Here is a 17013-nt window from a genome sequence, read left to right on the forward strand (position 1 = left end):
TATATATGGCTTTCTCCTACCGGTGCTGTCTCCTGAAGCATGCTTGGGTGGATGACGTTTTGGTGGAAGATGACGTGGACTTGGGGTTGAGGTCGAGAGGAACAGCTTGTGCCGTTACTTGCCAGCAGAGACCAAAACAGTCCAGCCTGGGGACTGATGGCATCACTCATTCTTTGGGCTAGCTGGGGCTTTAACTGATAGCCTGTAGGAAAAATAGGCTCGATCCTGATGGTGCTTTTTTTATGACCCTTTGTAAGCACTGTCAGGCCCCCCACAAGTGAGTGGGCAGGGCTACACTGATAGGGTTCACTGAACTCATGTTTCAGTAGCCTTTCCTGTTCCTCACTAACGAAACAACGTTTGCTGTGTTTGTTTCCTGCTAGGTGGTAAGGACTAACCCGTTTTCAGTTACACGACATGAGAAGATAGCCAACGGGCTACTGGGAGACCAGGGTCTGCCTGGTGTATTTGCGCTATATGAACTTTTGCCCATGGTGGTGAAGCTGACAGAGAAACACCGGTAAGAGACATTTCAACCTATATCATCACCCTCCATTGATTTTTGCCATTTTGCATAGCTTAGGACTCCATCCTCGCTTAGACGCGACAGTGCAAATGCCTGAAAGCCATCCAAGCCCCTTCCCAGTCGGTGGAGAGGAAGAGGCACTCCCGGATGCCCTTCCTCTCCATGTGAACATCTGAAAGGGATTGGGGTTTTTCTGCTACTACCTGAAGTGTTTTAATCCAGTATCAAGACGGAGAAGGAAATTGGTGCAACAAACAGAAGTCTGGCATAATGGTTCTCGGTCCAGACTAATTTCTTCAGAGTCTTTTTTAACGGGAAGACTAGATTTGTAGAGCATACCCATATTACCAGCACCTACAGCAGCACCCATGCTGATCCAGCCTGGTTACTCGCTCTGCATTTGCTAGAGCTTTTCTGCGTGTTGTCAGCGTGAAACGTCTGTCTTCTTTCCGGGTCCTCTGTAATCACATGCATGTAATTGCAGGGGAACGGAAGGGGTTGTAGCTGTCTGATCTTTTTGGATCAGTGCAGTGTAGAGTGGGAGAATCGCCTCCCTCAACCGGCTAGCTATGCTGTGGTTGATGCACCTCAGGACACGGTTGGCCCTTTTGACTGCCAGGGTACACTGTTGACTCATGTTCAACTTGCCATCAACCCAAACCCCCAGATTTGTTTCCGCGGCGCTGCTCTCCAGCCTCTCATCCCCCAGTTTGTATGTATAACCAGGATTACGCCGTCCCAGGTGCAGAATCCGGCACTTGCTCTTGCTAAATGTCAGATGCTTGGTGATTGCCCAGCTCTCTAGTCTGTCCAGATCTCTCTGTAAGGCCTCTCTACCCTTGAGGGAGTCCACAGCTCCCCCTAATTTAGTATCATTGGCAAACTGCCTTAAGGTACATTCGACACCTGCATCCAGATCACGTATAGAAATGTTAAAGAGTACCGGCCCTAAAATTGAGCCTGGGGAACTACAGTGGTGACGGGCAGCCAGCCTGATGTAACCTTACTTACCGTAATTCTCTGAGACTGACCCATCAGCCAATTGTTCCCCCATTGTACTGTGGACTTGCCTAGCTGTGTGCTGGAGGTTTTGTCCAGAAGGATACTGTGAGAGACAGTATGAAAAGCTTTGCTAAAATCCAAAAAAGCCCCATCTACTGGCTTCCCTTGGTCAAGTAGATGGGTGACCTTGTCGTAAAAGGAAATTAAGTTAGTTAAGCAGGACTTTCCCCTCGTGAACCCATGCTGGCTATGACCAATGACTGCATTGTCTCTCGAGTGTTTTTCAATAACTCCCAGAATAACCTTCTGCATAATTTTACCAGGCACTGAAGATGTTGGGAAATTGACGGTGGATGGGATGAGGGCCCAGGAGGAGTTGGAACTGAAGGAGAGTGAATGGCACAATGAACATGAAGCAATTCCTAAAGGAGTTTTATGGCTTATGGAACCTGCTCCGTTTGAATTACAATACCCAGGTCTGCCAACGTAAAGCCAAACCAGATAAAAAGAGGGTCCCTAATCTGCTAAGCATCTAGAGCAGACTAGGTGGGAAACTCGGGCAGCCAGCTCCAGAAGGGGAATGCGACGTGCTGAATTAGAAGCCGGTAGCGCGCACGGAAAGCAAGACGTCAGAGGGACTTCACAGCAAACGATACGCATAGGCTAGGGAACACCACCCCTGAAGAGAGGGACAGCTCTGGCCTTCTCTCTGAAATAACAAGGGCACCTTTGTGCAGCTGGGCTTGGAAGCCTCCCACGCTTTGGTAGGTAACCCAGAGGTATGCGTGGCAGAAGTGGCCATCTGCTGCTAAGAGCAACTGCCAGGAAGGGGGAGATCAAGTTCCAGTTCCGCTGTTTCCCAGACCCAGAGGAGTGCCCCAACTAGCCAGCTGAGGACGATTCTTTGAGCAGAGCACCTTCATTTTCCTGCTGAACTGCTGGAGTAGGTCCACAGCGCAGGCAGACACAACCGTCACAGGGGGAAGGGGGTTCAATCCGTTATCTGTAGCAACAGAACTTCAGGCGCTGAGGCTTCCTGGTGAAAACACCCTTAAGGTATAACTTGATGGCTTCAGCGGTATGCTCGGCTCACTTGCCAGAGCTGAGCACCGTGTACTTTACTCGCATAAATCTTACGGGCATTTTGCCCTGAACACCTGCGAAGATTCACCTCCTCAGGGAGACCGGGGCGCACCAGACCCATAAAAGTACGTGGACTGCTGCTACTGCCAGTACCGCTGTCAAGGGATGCAGTAGGGTTCAGGAGCTGGGATGTACATTCTTACACTGATAAAACAAGCGTCCACACTGTGCTTGGGTCTCCGACTCGGTCCGATACTGGGATCGTGATTAGCACGGCATAGCAATAGGAGACTAACGGTTGCCTGAAGGCTGTAAGCTCTGGCGCCGCCTCAGATCCCTGGGGGCGAGGCAAGAGGAGTAACAGTACCTCCACTCGCCGAAGCAGCGGCTTTGCTAGATGTTTGACTACACCAAGGGCTGGAGTGTGACTGTTCCCTCAACTCCTGCTCAGATTTTGGCTAGCCCAGCTCACACTAAGGCCTGATGTATGCTGGGAGCAGCGCCTTTGGGTTGAAGGGAGAGCACCAGGTAGGCAGCACAGGTGGCCAGGAAGAGCTAAAGGGCCATGATGCAGCCATTAGCACCTGCAGCTGGCTGTCTCCTGCAGCCACCATCTTTGCCTGGCAGTATTGTCAGAATCTGCTGACTTTTGGAAATGGTATAGACCAGACTTCCAAGCTGGAAGGTATAAAACATCAGCTTAGCCAAAAAGCCTTTGAAGGAGATTCAACAGCAGCTGGACTGCTGAGGCTTTTGTGCTTCACGGTGTGATACAGGGGACGCCCGCACGGTGACGGAGGAGGAAGGATGAGCACTCTCACTAGGGAAAAACAAAGTCTTTTTTTGGTGGGGTTTTCTTGGTGTGTCCCGTCCCCCCCCCCATAAGCCCGCGACTTTAAGTGTTACGGGTTGTAAGTTATGAAACATCATGGCTTGAGTAGTGCCTCAGTGAATTCACGTAAGAGAGTAGCCCGGGCAAAGGGGACCGAGCCCTGTTTGTCGTGTGTGTTTGTTGTATTTCTTCACGTGCTCATGAAATAAAGCTTAATTCACAGAGTTCGTTGTCCTGTAAATTTGAACTTTTCTCTGCCATGCCGGTTTTTCTCCCACTGCTTGCAGTCTGTCCCGTTCCTGCTGCAAAACGGGGAGCGAAAGCTTCAGTCATTCCACCTATGTATGCTTGGGTTTCGTACTAGGTGGGAACTCCTGCTCCAGGGGCTGAAGTTGGAGCTGTTCGTAGAAAGTTCGAGCTCTTCAGTTGGCTTCCCTGGGCGATGGACCTTTTCCACGGTCCCTGCGGTCCCACCCTTGTTGCCCCAGTGGCCCCGGACCCTGCCATCCGACCCTCTGGGCTTTCCTCGCGCTCCTTCTCTCCCAGACTGCACCGGGAGCGCTTTTTGCCCCCAGCGTTCTGCGGGGCCCTTAACGGTCTCTGAGCGGAACGCGCTGGAGCGAACGGCTGCCGGGGCGGCCTCTCCCCCGCGGCAGCACCGCAGCCCGCCGGCGCACCCTCAGCGAGGAGCGAGAAGCGAGAATAAGGGAGAAGGGAAGCGCTGCCACAGAGCGGCGCCGAGCGAGGCCGGCTCTCCCGCCCGGCGCCCCGTCGCGCCCGGCGGGCAGGGGGAGCCGCTGCGCCCGCCGCGGCAGGCGCCTGAGCGCGGTCCGCCGGGGCAGGCCGCGGAGCAGCCCCCGCCGCGGGGCCCGTCAGGCGGCGGAGCCCGGCTCGAGAGCGGGGGCATGGCGGCGCGGAGCCAGGGCTCCCTGCGGCGCCTGCTGCAGAGCTCGCAGGAGGCGCAGCACCGGCAAGCGGTGCTGGTGCGGAAGCTGCAGGCGAAGGTGAGGAGCGGGGGCGCCGGCCCGGCGGGGAGCTGCCCGGGGACGGGCCGCGGTGGCGGGGCCGGGGTGCCCGGGCCGGCCGCGCAGCGCTGAGAGGGGCCTCGGCGGCGGCGGCGGCGATGTCGGGGGGCGAAGGCGCGGCCCCAGCGGGGCGTTCCCCGGGGCGTTCCCCGGCGCTGCCGCGGGCGGGACGGCGCCGAGCCCGCAGCTCGGGGGAGGCCCCGGGAGCCGCCCTCCTCCGCCCGGCCCGGCCCGGCCCGGCCCGGCCCGGCCCGCTGGGCGCCTGGCCCTGCCGCTGTCGCCCTGCCGCTGTCACCCTGCCGAGCCTCTCGTGAGGGCTTGTCCGTACTGAAATAAAGATGCCCGGCTCGCAGGCGGCTTTGTTGGGCCACGTTAGCAGGGGGCTGTCCCAGAGGCAGGAGCCGAGCCGGCGGGGGTGGTTTGGGGCGGCCCCGGGCCGAGGCAGGCAGCTCTTAGGATGAGCAGGTAGCAGTACGTGTAAAAGAAACGCCGTCTCAGTTTCTTCAGCACGAGATAAAGTGAAGCTTCCCTGTATCGTGACGACTTCTTGTTGGCGGCATCGGCAGCGCTGTGAAACGTACTGTGCTTGGGCTGTAAAGACTTGGAGAAAAGCTAATGCAGGAGGAGCCGAGCCTGTTACAAGCCGCATTCGCTCATCTTCGTTCTATGTCTCCATCCAGGTACTGCAGTACCGGACTCGGTGTCGAGAGTTGGAGCAGCAGCTGGCAGCAGGAGGGGTGAGTGTGCAGGTTGCTAACTAAAGACCGTGTAGGCAGCATTCGTTAACGCAGGCCAAAGCAAGCTCCCCAAAGCAATGGCAGAGGGAAGCAAGATTTTGCTGCCTGAGGGTTTAAAGAAGCGCTGTAAGTTTGCCTGCGAGTGTTTTGTCCAGTTGCCATTCTTAGAGGAGCCGGTGGTCCCAGAAATGCCGGTGCAGGAAACCCTGTGAAGGGGGATTTTAGTTTTGAGAAAGAGTGCTTTATTGCTGGCGTAACATTTTGTCGTAGGGCTCAGGAGAGGGCTACACTGCCTGTTACGTTATATGGCCGTCTCTGAAAAAGAATGGGTTGAAACGTGGCATTTTGGAAGGCAAGAATGCTGGCGCTCAACATACGGCTGTGTGCTTTTCTTTCTGCTTCACGGCTAAAGTAAACCTAGGAAGAACAAAGGGTCGGGGCGTAGGAGAGCATTCCCAGGCTTCAAGTCGAAGTGAGCACTCACGGTTGTGAGCTAAGGAGACCTAGCTGCGAGAGTGCCACAGTGGGGGACTGAGGAGAGCTACTCGCATTGAGCACCACCCTTCCCCTCCCTTGCTCTCCATAGTCACGACACTGTTACGCCTGGGAGAAGCCACGAGCTCCTGAGCTACCCAAGCGAATGGAGCGGAAAGCGGTGGATGCTAACAGCAGTGAAGGGAAGACAAGAATTTGACTAAACTTTTCCTTTCTTCTGAAGGGCCCCCTTCCAGGCGGGTGGGAAGCCACAGAAGACCAGAGCCTGGAGAAAGCACTGCTTCAGGTGGAAGAGGAGCAGCAAAGGTACAAGGAAGAAGCGATTCCCTCATACCTGGTATCCTGGATGCTCGTGGAAGTGAGGGAAAACCTGTCAGTGCTCCCTGGTCTCCCCAAGGGGAGCAGTTGGGCAAGCTGCTTTGAAAGGAGAAAGGTCCACAGTCTGTTTTCTGTGGTGCAGTAATAGCGTTGTGTGCTGAATGGCTCTGTTTTGAGCGGGGGGTTATGCCGGGTGACTTCCAAAGGTCCCTTTCCAGCCTAAATTATTCTGTGGTTCAGTAGGTGAGCGGCTCAGCAGAGTGCTAGAGAAAGGTGATGCGTCCAGTGATCAGACAGCACGAAGGGGAGGCAAGACGTGAACTGTGGGCATCGTCAAAGTTGAAGGGGAAACCGAAATTGTGGGTGGAAGTAGAAGGCTTAAAGCAAGGAGAAGCAAATGAGTATGCCATCACAGAGAGATCTTAGTTAATCCTAGAAAGCACTTTTACTGCCTCTCAGTTTGACAACAAAGTCAGTGTTGAGGGAGTTGGGAAATCACGGAGATGCTGCTTGTGGATAGCAGTTGTTCAGCGACCTCATTGCTGTTTCTCCCTTTCCAAGGTGTGAGACTCTGGCAGAAGTGAACACTCTCCTGCGGGAACACCTCGATGAAGCGAATGAGGTTAATTCAGCCCTTAAAGAAGATGTTGGAAAACTGACGGCGGATTGGATGAGGGCCCGGGAGGAGCTGGAATTGAAGGAGAGCGAGTGGCGCAGCGAACGTGAGGTAAGGATGGGCGACGGGAATGTCAGACGCGATGCCGGGGTGGAATGAGAATGGGTTTTATTTCTGGCCTAGAGAACTTGCTGTGTGAAAGTCGTGGCACTGTTGAGGATGTATTGGTGTTTATGAGCAGAAGACAGGGGTGTGAGATGGAGGAGTGTCAGCAAATTGTGGTGATGGAAGATGCCCGCGTGCTGTGACCGTACTGCTCGTTCTCAAAGGCAAATGCTTGCTGTTGCTGGGCACTGTAGGGCAGTGACACATGAACGCTCGTCTGTTTTTTAATAGTTCCTAAATCTCTGTCTACAGCAGTGGAGACCGAAGAGAGGTCTGTGTGTTCTCAGATTCAGGGTAGCCAAGAGAAGGACAGCACAGGCCTCCCTTACCAATAGGCTGTTGTAAGCAAATCTGACACTGGTCTTGGAGGGGCTTGTTTTTGTCTTCCTCCACCGAGCCTGTTAGACACCTCTGCAAGGCGAGATGATGAATCGCGATCAGTTTGCTTTGTTGATACCCGCTCCTGCAGGGGAAGTGTGGATGTTCCCTTCTTTGCAGTCAGGTGGCAGGTCTACTGAGGGTGCCTCTGTGGTGGCTCTTCAGTCCTTGATGCCCCCCCCCGTTGGAATAGTTCTTAAAGGAGACCTGGTGATGAGGGTTGTACCCTCTCCTATCTGAAAGGCTTGTACAGTGACAGCTGTTGCGTTAAAGGGTGAAGAAGTTTGGCAGAAAATAAACCCCCTTGCGTTCCAGCTTATCCTCAGATGTCAGAGGCGCTGGGGGTGGCTAAGTCTAATTTCTGAGTGATGTCCAGTTCAATGCTATAAGTCTGGTCGTGTTCAATATATTGAACTATCATGATGACGGATGCACTAATAGCGTACTGCACTTTCAGTTCAGCCACGTTCAACAAACTAAAACTGCCAGACTTATGGAGTTTGGTCGCCTTTAACAAACTATCACAGCTACATTTATGAGCAGCACAGTTTATTAAAGCAACAGGAGTACAGATTCTTTTGAATTGCCAGTGATAAATATGCTGTCTGCAAAGCACGTGCAAATAATAATAGTCGACTACAAGTGCATTAAATTATGGAAGAAAAGAGCTCTAAAGACTTTTAAGTTTCCCGGGAAAGCACTCGCTACAGCCGAGTGTCCGAATCTCACCCAATAGGCATCCCTAAGGGGGGAAAGAGAGGTTCAGCCCGTCGACTGATCCCAGAAGTCAGCGATATCCTCCCGACTTGTCCATGATAGTATCTTCGCTAATAGTCCCCCTCTCCTAAGGCCTTTTATACTATTTTCTTATTAGGTGGAGCTTGAGGGACTCTAGTCATACATACCTTTACTATGATTGGTATAAAATCTTCTTGCTTTACTTTTAAAGGTACATTCTAAAAAAAATTCAGAGCACATGCTCAGTGAGGGGTGGTTGCACCTTGGAGGTGGGTAACTTTGGGGATGGAGGTGTGTTTTGGTATTATAATGAGATTATCATGAACAAAGTTCACCCAAAGGACATGATGTTGCATGTCAGTACCCCAGAACGGGGCAGTTATGATATAAATCAGAAGTAGGGCAGTAGGTCGCTAGAACCCTCATTAGTTCACCTCCTTGCTTCAGTGGAGTCAATGCAGGGACCTACCGTTCTTGTTCCTATCTTGTTCCGTGTCCCTGCGATGATATCCCAGAGCCTGGCCGCGGTGTCTCCACTCCCCTCCACCCTCCGCGTTGCTCCTCTTCGGGTCAGCATACCAGCTCCCTTGGTGTTGCTAACATCTAAGGTTGCGGGTTATGTGGCTTAGGGAATTATTGTGGAACAGATTCCCTGCATATCCACTGCATTCCACTCTGGAGGTTTACCTTCCCCTAAGAGGGGTGGGGGAACGTATCGATATATCACTTCCATTAATCATTCCACGACAGCGAAGGCTAAAATGGCATTTCTTTTTGTCTTTGCGTGTTTAGCTTTATGACAACTACTTAATGGGTGAACATAGCCGTCTACTCAGCCTATGGCGTCAGGTGGTAACCTTCCGCCGTCATTTCCTGGAAATGAAGACTGCCACTGACCGGTGAGTAGAAGTTAAGGCTAGGTCTTTTCCAGAAAAAATTGTAGCTTCCCTTCACAGCTGCTTTTTGAGCCTTGATGTTACGTTAGCTGCGGCTAAAGATACCATTTCTCTTTTGGTAGTCTGAAGTGATGCTGTTAAGCAGGCTTTGGGCTATTTTCAGAATCATTTTGTTTGATGCTGGTTTTCAGAGAAAACTGAGGGGCTTGGGCTATAAGCAATGCAGAAGCCCTGAACAGGTGACTTGACTATGGTGATGTTTGGGCATATTAACACAGACACAGGCCTATGCGGACACACTGGAAGAGACTCACCAAAGCTACGCGTGCAGCACGTAGAGCGGTCCCTTTAACAGAGTGATTAAAATTTGCCTTAAGTCTCACTGGCTTTCTTTTCCCACTGCTCCTGATGGAAAGATCATTCATGAATATATGTATTTTTTTTTTCTTCTCATTTCCAGCTTACATTTATTCTGGTCAGTTTGTATCCGCTTATTCCTTTACCAACATTGTTGAGAGAAAGAATAGCTTCTCTCCCCTGTTACTGCGTTTATCCAATTTATTTTGCTTAGTTTGATCCCTCCTTTTATGATTGTTTTCTTGTTCTTGGGCTCTCTGAGGTTCCTTTCTCACAGTTGCCTTCTACACAAACAAAAATAGTGTAGCCGTAATAGTACGTTCTTCTGGTGCCAGCATGCAATTTCAAACTCTGGGTTACTGTCAGCCGTCTATCTTATTTGATTATAAGCCTTCCTTAATGTGTAGAGTATGCCTGACCTACTGTTTAATTCTTGTGTTATTTGTGCGTTTTTGTTACAACATTCTAGGCTTATTCTTACCTTCTTACCCTATTCTTACCTTCCTGAAATGTTTATTAGGTAGATATTGTCATGAGCCTGTTAGCAGTCCACATGTTGATAATAATAGGTTGCTTGAGGCTGATCCCCTAGGTATAAAAGCTGGGTACCTTGGTAAAATTCCTTACATCTGTTAATGATAATTAGAGTATGTAATAAGGTAGAGCAGGAGCAACAATTAATAAGAGTAATGAGAGGTCCTTGAAGCCTTCTGGATGTGCCATACGTTTCCTCTTATCTCTGAGGAGAAAACAGACTCATTCCTCAACTATCCTGTACACTTACTGCTCAACTGTCAAGATGTGTCCTGATCCCAAAGCATCAGATGAATGATTCGCCCCCAACGAAGATGACATCTTTCCTGCCAGCTTTCACTGTTGCACAATTACATGCTTCAGAAGTGAGTCAGCTGGTAAAGATGGTGGTGCGAACATTAGGTCTTTCTTGATTCTTCTTCAGAGATCTGTCAGAGCTGAAGGCAGAGCAAATGAGGCTTTCCGGATCTATACTTGTAAACTGCTCCCGTCTAAACTCTGGCGTACAGCTCTGGCAGTCCTTCACCCTGGGTAAACCTGTCCTGAAGGATCAGGCACAGCAGCAAGCGGGACAGAAAATAAACCAGAAGGCTCAGGAAGTGATGTGCTTACCAGTCAAGGGGGACCTGGAGAAGAAGGAGCTTCAAGACAGGTAATGTGTTTTAAACCTTGCTATTACCAACATTATCTTTTGTGGCTGCTGCTTGGATTCACAAGTGGGCTGCGTTCACATTTAAAACACACCCATGCTGCGCAGCCCTGTTGCTGTCCCTAGTCAAACTATTGCCTTCAACAGAAAGGACAGAAAAAAACATCTGACTTGACAGAAGCTCTTCTGAGTAAGACAAGACTGGAAAAGAGATTGCGTATTACAGTGTTTTTGCTGTTAACCGATTCTTGGTGAGAAATGGAGACCCGTATAAAGAGAGCTCCGTCTCTTGTACAGCCCTGTCGCTACCCAGGGCTGTGCTAGAGTTGGTAGGAATTTGCCCAGGGCCATCGTAAGCAACGTAGCACCTCTGTACTGACAATTCCTTGCAAGACTGAGTGCAGAAGGCCTTTGGGGAAAGAAGTGCCATTTTGCAACATCAAGCCTATTAACCTGTAGAGGTGAATGCTGCCTTTGCTGTATTTTCTGGGTTGAACTTTCTCTGCTATGCTTCTGGGAGATGCTTAGCCCTTTAACAGGTGATGGTGTGCAGGGCTTTTGGAATGGCACGTGGACCTTCTCTTCCCAGGGTGATGGAGCTCTCAGCCTTGCTTGTACAGTCTCAGAAGCAGAACGAGGAGAAGGAGAAGACCATGAAAACACTTAACGACACTGTGGAGATTCTAGTATGTTTTACCTTTATCTGGGAGATAGCCCAGTGTTTGCTCTCCAGCCTTAGCACAAAGAGGTGTGGCTTCCTCAAGAGAAAGAGTGCTAAAGATGCTAACTGTCTGGGAACGTCATCAGGCACATTGCCAAAACATTCCTTGTGTGTTTGGCACATGTGGAGTCAGTCCAGGTGCAGGCAGTGGTAGCGGAGCTGCAGACAATCCAGGTGTCTTCCTCAGGGGGGTTGCACCAATGCTATTCTGCCTGGGACTCAAAGTCTCTAGGGGGTCAAAGTTCTTTGGAGTTGACAGCTTCATAGTGGTCTGTAAAAACTAGCTGCTGGTCTTTCTCTTCTTAGTGTTAGCAAAGAAGAAATTGAACAGATATGGGAAGGAATATACTGGATTCACCAGGGCTGAGGCTTATTGGCATGACAGTGCTACTGAGGACAGGAATGCTACAGAGGGGAGCAGATCTTCCCTGCCCACCCTTTCTTTATTCTGTTCTCAGGAAGCAAGTCGGTTAGAGAAAGAATATGAAGCTTCATTGACTAAAAGTGCCAAAGAAGAGAATCGTTCCCTCCAAAAGCTGATAAAAGATATAACTGAGGTGAGTGTACAGAGTTGGGACCACATCCCTGTAAATTTGATTTAAAAGTACTTGAGGAAGGCAACAGACTATCCCAGGGAATAGATGTATATGTTGTGTACTGTCTATGTTAACTGCGACTGGCTGTTTAATTTTTATATCACTTTTCTGACGTAAAACCTGTTACAACTTCTGAGCTGGCTGTCCTGTGACACTTCAGCTGAGTCGCAAGAAGTTTCAGTACCTTTGCCTTCACTGTCCCGCTTAGGTCTCTCTTGGACTGTGCTTTCTGAGTTGGCTACTTGACGTTTGTATTCCTGTGTTTCTTGGAGGCTTCCCCCACCCTCCTTGAGCAATGACTCTCTTGTTCTTCAGATTTTTATAAAAGGTCACTGACTCAATCGTTGCACTTGCCAGCTCTGCTCCTTCACTCTACATTCACTGACCATTTTCTCCCCAGAATCACAACTGGTCTAACTGTTTAGGGGTAACTTTAACTTAGTCCTAAACTTCACTCTATGGAGGGGGTTTCAATCATCGGATCTCTTACGCAGCCTCTCACAAAGTCAGTCAGTTATTTCCCCTTGCATTGTCATTTTTATCCCCGTGTGCTACTGCTCAGAGTAATTATAAACATTAGCTTTTTCGTTGCTGTTTTCCAGTATTCATCAGCTTCCTTCTTCCCTGGGCAGCGTTAATGTTTCCTTTCATTGCTATTTCCAGTGTTGATCTGGTGCTCGTGTATGTGGCTCTAAGCAGCTGAAGGAGACCAAAATCATTCCTGAGAGCTTCAAGAAACTGAGTGTTCAGGCAGCCTCCAGTCACTTCACACTTGTTTCTTCTTGTTTATAGTAGCTGTACTCAGAAATCCCCGGAGTACTTGTGGCCACAGGGACAAAACTTCCTTGTTGACTGAAGAAATTAGAGAATTGAGTTTTTAATGACTCTAGGGTGAAGTGGGGGGAAAAGGAGAACTAGATAAAGAAAACCAAGTAGAATGAGCAAAGAGTAACAGCTTGATGTGGGCTTTCAGGTGGTGTTAGGTGACAGTGACAGCATGGTCAGCATTATCTGCACTGACAGTTCCCAGCATGCAGAGTCTAGCACCATCCTGTCTTGTCTGAGCTCCGTTGATGCAGAGCATGCCTTTGTATTGGTTCAGGAAGCACTGGCAAGGAGGCGAGGAGCAACACAGGTGAGGGTTTCTGCTTGTCTTCACCACTGGCCACAGGCTCAGCTGCTAATGCCTCACTTAGCTGGAAACCTTTCCATTTACTTAGCCAGTTTAGCCAGTTTCGTTCTAGTCTTCCCTCTCTTGGTACTGTATTGCCTTGCCAGTCTCGCCAGCTCTGTGTTCTACTGCTTTTCTCTCCTTGATCTCCACTCCCTCATCACACACAGCTTTTGCCTTCAGGTGAGCTGTCTCTCTGCTTGCTTCTTCTTCCAGCTATCTGGCACCATCTTCCCTGCTCCTTATTGCTTGTTTGTGCTCCTTCCCTGCCCATTCCTTGCAGGCCCTAAAAGAAGAGCTTTCTGCCAGGCAGGACTCCATCAGTTTCCTGCTGCACCAGCACAGACAGCAGGAAGAGAAGTGCAGGAACCTGCAGCAAAGGCTTGAGCAACTGGAGGAGGAATGCAAGACGTCCAGCAGCCACCGGCAGCACCTCCAGTCTCTGGTAGAAGCACTCAGAAGGTGAGTGTTTCCTCCTCCTCCTGTGTTCTAGAAGCAGTCTTGCTTCCAGTTCTGGGAGTTCAGCAGTGTTACTGGGCAAAGAACTCGCCTGCCCTACCACGTGTATGCCTCTCTTTGGCACTTCAGCATCCTCCTGTCACTGCTTTCCACGCTCTACTGTGAATCCTCAGGCTGTCTTGGAGTTTCAGAGCGATGTTGGAAGACAAGACGCCTCCCTCTCGACATGCTGCTTGTCTGAATTCTGTTCTTTGCATGCCCTTTCCTAGCCACTGCTTCTCACTGAACGAAGGGAAATCCTGCCTTTCTTTCTCTTTCCCTCTTCGGTTACCTTGCAAGGGGAAGAGCAAGTTCTTCCTTAACCGTGGTCCCCACAACTCTATCCTGGAATGATGAAAATGGGACTCTTCAGGCCTCTTCCCTCTTCTAACTGAGCTTTGTCTCTGCAGTGACTGTGCAAACCTTGAGAAAACCAGGGAAGAGCTTCGGCAACAGCTTGAACTAACGGAGCAAGAAGCCTCGCGTCTGCGTCAAAGTAACACTGAACTGCAGCTGAAGGAAGATTCAGCCCAGGGGGAAAAGGTGGAGCAGCAAGAGATGATGGAGAGAGCGCGTCGTGACCGGGAGCTCCTGTGAGCGTTAAAGCCTTCTCTGTGCAGGGGTGGGCATTGCTGGACTTTAGGAGGCCCATGGTAAAGGAATGAATTTTCTCATGCTCATCATTTGTAGCATAGAAAGGGAAGGGAGCACATGGGCAGGTCTGGCTACCTACCAAAATATAGCATAGCTGCCTCCTTGTACTTTCTTTATGACCCTTGAAAAAAATCACTCCAAACCTGACCAGAGTAGTTGATGACAGGCATAAGCTGAAACAAGAGGGGCTCAGACTGGATTTAAGGAGAACAAAAAAATGGAACCATGAAGGCAATCATGCGGCAGAACAGGTTGCTCAGAGAGGTGCTGCAGATTCCACCCCTGGAAATTGGGAAGACCCAACTGGATAGAGCCTTGAGCAACCCGGACTGATCCCATAGCTGACCCCAGCTGCTTTGAGCTGAAGATTGGGCTAGAGGCCTCCTGGGGTCCCCGCCAGCCTGAATCATCCTGTGACCCTGTGATTATTGGATTGGAGATTCATACACATCTCCTCCCCAGATAGCTTGCAGGCTCTTTCATCGTTTCACTGCTGAAGGCAAGTGTAATTGTGGGAATATTAATCCAGAGTTAAGAAGTCGTGTCTTACCCAAAGAAGAACTTTGGAAAGGAGAGAGAGGACTAAGAGGCAGGAGGCTGTTGAGAGCACCTGAACTTTTTGGAAACTTCCTGTGATTTCTGGAAGCTTGTTTTACTTTGCTCTATGACAAACGTTTCACCTACAGCAATGACAAAGAGTGATGCAGCTCTAGTCAGGAAATTCCAGCATTCTTTAGGTGTAAATAGAAAGCTGTTGGAAATCATTCAAACTGCCGTATCTGGGACATAGGATGTACTCTTGGTTTTGGAAATGAGAATGTTTTTTACGTTAAAAACTTGTTTGTCTTTCCCCTTCTCATAGACTGAAGGACTTAGCTGCACTTGAAGGAGAACATTCATCATTACAGAGCGAGTTGGTAGTCGCAAGAGAGATGCTGGAGGAATCGCACCTTCAGAGGGATCTGCTGAAGCAGGAGAAACACGAGCTTACCGTGGCACTGGAAAAGGTATGGTCACCTTATTCCGAGGCAGCACACTTGTGGGAGAGGCAGTTGTGATAGCAAGACCACCACAGATGCTGTTTCTGGCAGTAGAAGACAGGGGCAAGGTTGTTGTCCTTCTTGGAAAATGGTGATTGGACCACAGAGGCTCTCTGGTGTAGTTAGTGCCCATGTGCTTGTTGGGAATGCTGAACCGGGAGTGTGTCAGAGACACAACAGGGGATCTGGAGTTGCTGCTTGAAGTCAGGGATTTTCCTGTCTTTGTTGTCATGTTGTTCTTTTGTCTCTTCAGGCAGAGCAGTCAGTAGCAGAGTTGACAGGGGCTCAGAATAAGCTGAGTGCTGAAATAGCCGACCTACACGTTGCAGCAGCGAACATGAGCAGTATCAATGAAGCTCTTGCGCTGGACAAAGTGCAGCTGAACAAACTTGTGTTGCAGGTGAGCAGAGTTGTCAAAGGTCTTGCCAGGTGTTTGTCTCCAGCTGCTGCTGCTTCTCAGACTTCTTGCCTTCAGACAGTATGACTGTCTGGATATGGAAACGTTGTTCTTTTCTCTGTCCAAGCCAAAGCTCCTACAGAGTAAATCTTACTGTTATTTTATTTCCTCTGTGCTTCTGTGATCGTAGCTGGAGCAAGAGCATGACGTTCTGTCAGGTAAAGTGGACGAGATGGAGAGAGCAAAGATCTCTGACCAGGAGAAGCTGAACTTGTGTGAAAGAACAAACGAGGCGCTGAGCGCAGAGAAAGCCCACCTGGAGCAGCTGCTGAAGAAAGCAGAGGAGCAACAGGACATCATTGCAAGGAGATTTCTACTCAGAGCCGCTGCAGTGTTTTGGAGAAATAAGTTTATTTTAAAAATAAAACCAGGCAAGAAGTCTTTGTATACAGTACAGAAACTGACAGGAACAACATAATGTGGAGGGCTGCATGGAGACTGATGAGGCATGCTGTGATGGAGTGCTTTGGAAAAGGAAGAAATTTTACCTCCTCATCAGGTTCATCTTGCTTTTCCAGGCCTGTGATTGACCCATCCACACAAGCCCGCACCAGTTTTGTCATACCACTGCTTCTGCTGGGGAATGTGCAGTGAACACTGTGTTCTGAACTTTTATCTTACTTTAGAAATCATGCCTTGAGCCAAGCCCCCTGCCACAGTTCACCAGCTACAGCAGGTCTCCAACTTGGCTCCTACTGAGACCATTTGCTGTGCACTGGTCCTTTTACCTCAGATCATTGCTTCTGGCAGATCTGGCTGTTGAATGCAACGGATGCCTCAGGAGACTGATGGTCCAAAGATATTAGTGCCATGTTAAGGTTCAGAGACCGATCGAGCTTCCGGGTCTCTGCCTCCAGAACAGCAGCTTTGGGCTCCCTGACCACAGCTGCTAAGGAGTAAGACAGCTCTTGGTGAAGGTCTGACAGCTCCTGGCTGGTCTTGGCACAGCACTCGATATAGTCCTGCTTGTATTTTCGTTCTTGTGCCAGCTGCGTCTGCAGAAGGGACACCTGAAAGAGGCAAAAGGCCGAGCTCAGACAAGCCCACGCTGTTAGGACCATCCGTAGCGCCACAGATCCGGCTGTCAGGGAAGACGCACCCTCCAACTCCAGCCCTGACAAACACGTTGTCCTTGTGGAATGGGAACTAACAGCTTCCCAGAGCCACCCTGAACTGAGCTCACATTACCGACAATTCCGAGTTTCTTTCTGGCATACCATTCACAGGTACAACACCGAGACATTACATGCATATTAAAGAGAGAGGTTTCTACAGGATTTCGTAACCCAACCCTCTTTTTCAAAGGAGAGATTTGGGCTACTGCCACCTTAGTTCCACATGCTTGCTCCTCAGCAGGAGGACTGCTGCTTACACAAGGTAGTGAAGAACCGTTCTGTTATGATCTAGTTTAGAAACCTGACAGCTAGCACATGAAATGGGAGAAAACTCTCACTCTTCCTAACTTCAGAGCATTTCACAAATGAGCAGAGCATAATCTGATGAACAAAGCCCAGGGGGCAAATGA

The 17013-nt window shown here is 50.0% G+C and overlaps 2 protein-coding genes across 13 annotated transcripts in view; one reads left to right on the top strand and one right to left on the bottom strand.

Annotated features, from left to right (window-relative positions):
- LOC115339325 (centrosome-associated protein CEP250-like) lies at nt 1–15906 on the top strand. Its single transcript, XM_041122485.1, has 16 exons — nt 1–252; nt 384–520; nt 1852–4447; nt 5149–5205; nt 5924–6006; nt 6580–6745; nt 8708–8814; nt 10127–10354; nt 10941–11037; nt 11531–11629; nt 12642–12803; nt 13123–13301; nt 13748–13930; nt 14854–14998; nt 15285–15431; nt 15619–15906. Exons 3-16 carry the CDS (start codon nt 3788–3790, stop codon nt 15904–15906), a joined length of 2601 nt encoding a protein of 866 aa, XP_040978419.1. The 5' UTR covers nt 1–252; nt 384–520; nt 1852–3787.
- Nucleotides 15823–17013, bottom strand: part of LOC115339324 (centrosome-associated protein CEP250-like) — a 13599-nt gene continuing 12408 nt past the window's right edge. For all 12 annotated transcript variants that reach the window (XM_041122484.1, XM_030009117.2, XM_030009115.2 and 9 more), the window contains one exon: nt 15823–16498. In XM_041122484.1, the coding sequence (XP_040978418.1) occupies nt 16223–16498 (276 nt within the window). In that variant the 3' untranslated portion in view covers nt 15823–16222. The remainder of the gene's footprint in view (nt 16499–17013) is intronic.

Source organism: Aquila chrysaetos, chromosome 3 (assembly GCF_900496995.4).
Source record: "Aquila chrysaetos chrysaetos chromosome 3, bAquChr1.4, whole genome shotgun sequence".
NCBI lineage: Eukaryota > Metazoa > Chordata > Aves > Accipitriformes > Accipitridae > Aquila > Aquila chrysaetos.

Excerpts from the sequence above, each read along its gene's own strand:
- LOC115339325 (XM_041122485.1), top strand. The coding sequence starts at position 3,788 with ATGCTTGGGTTTCGTACTAGGTGGGAACTCCTGCTCCAGGGGCTGAAG. Across the intron at positions 4,448-5,148 it reads TGCGGAAGCTGCAGGCGAAG|GTACTGCAGTACCGGACTCG; the intron begins GTGAGGAGCGGG and ends GTCTCCATCCAG. Across the intron at positions 11,038-11,530 it reads ACGACACTGTGGAGATTCTA|GAAGCAAGTCGGTTAGAGAA; the intron begins GTATGTTTTACC and ends TTCTGTTCTCAG.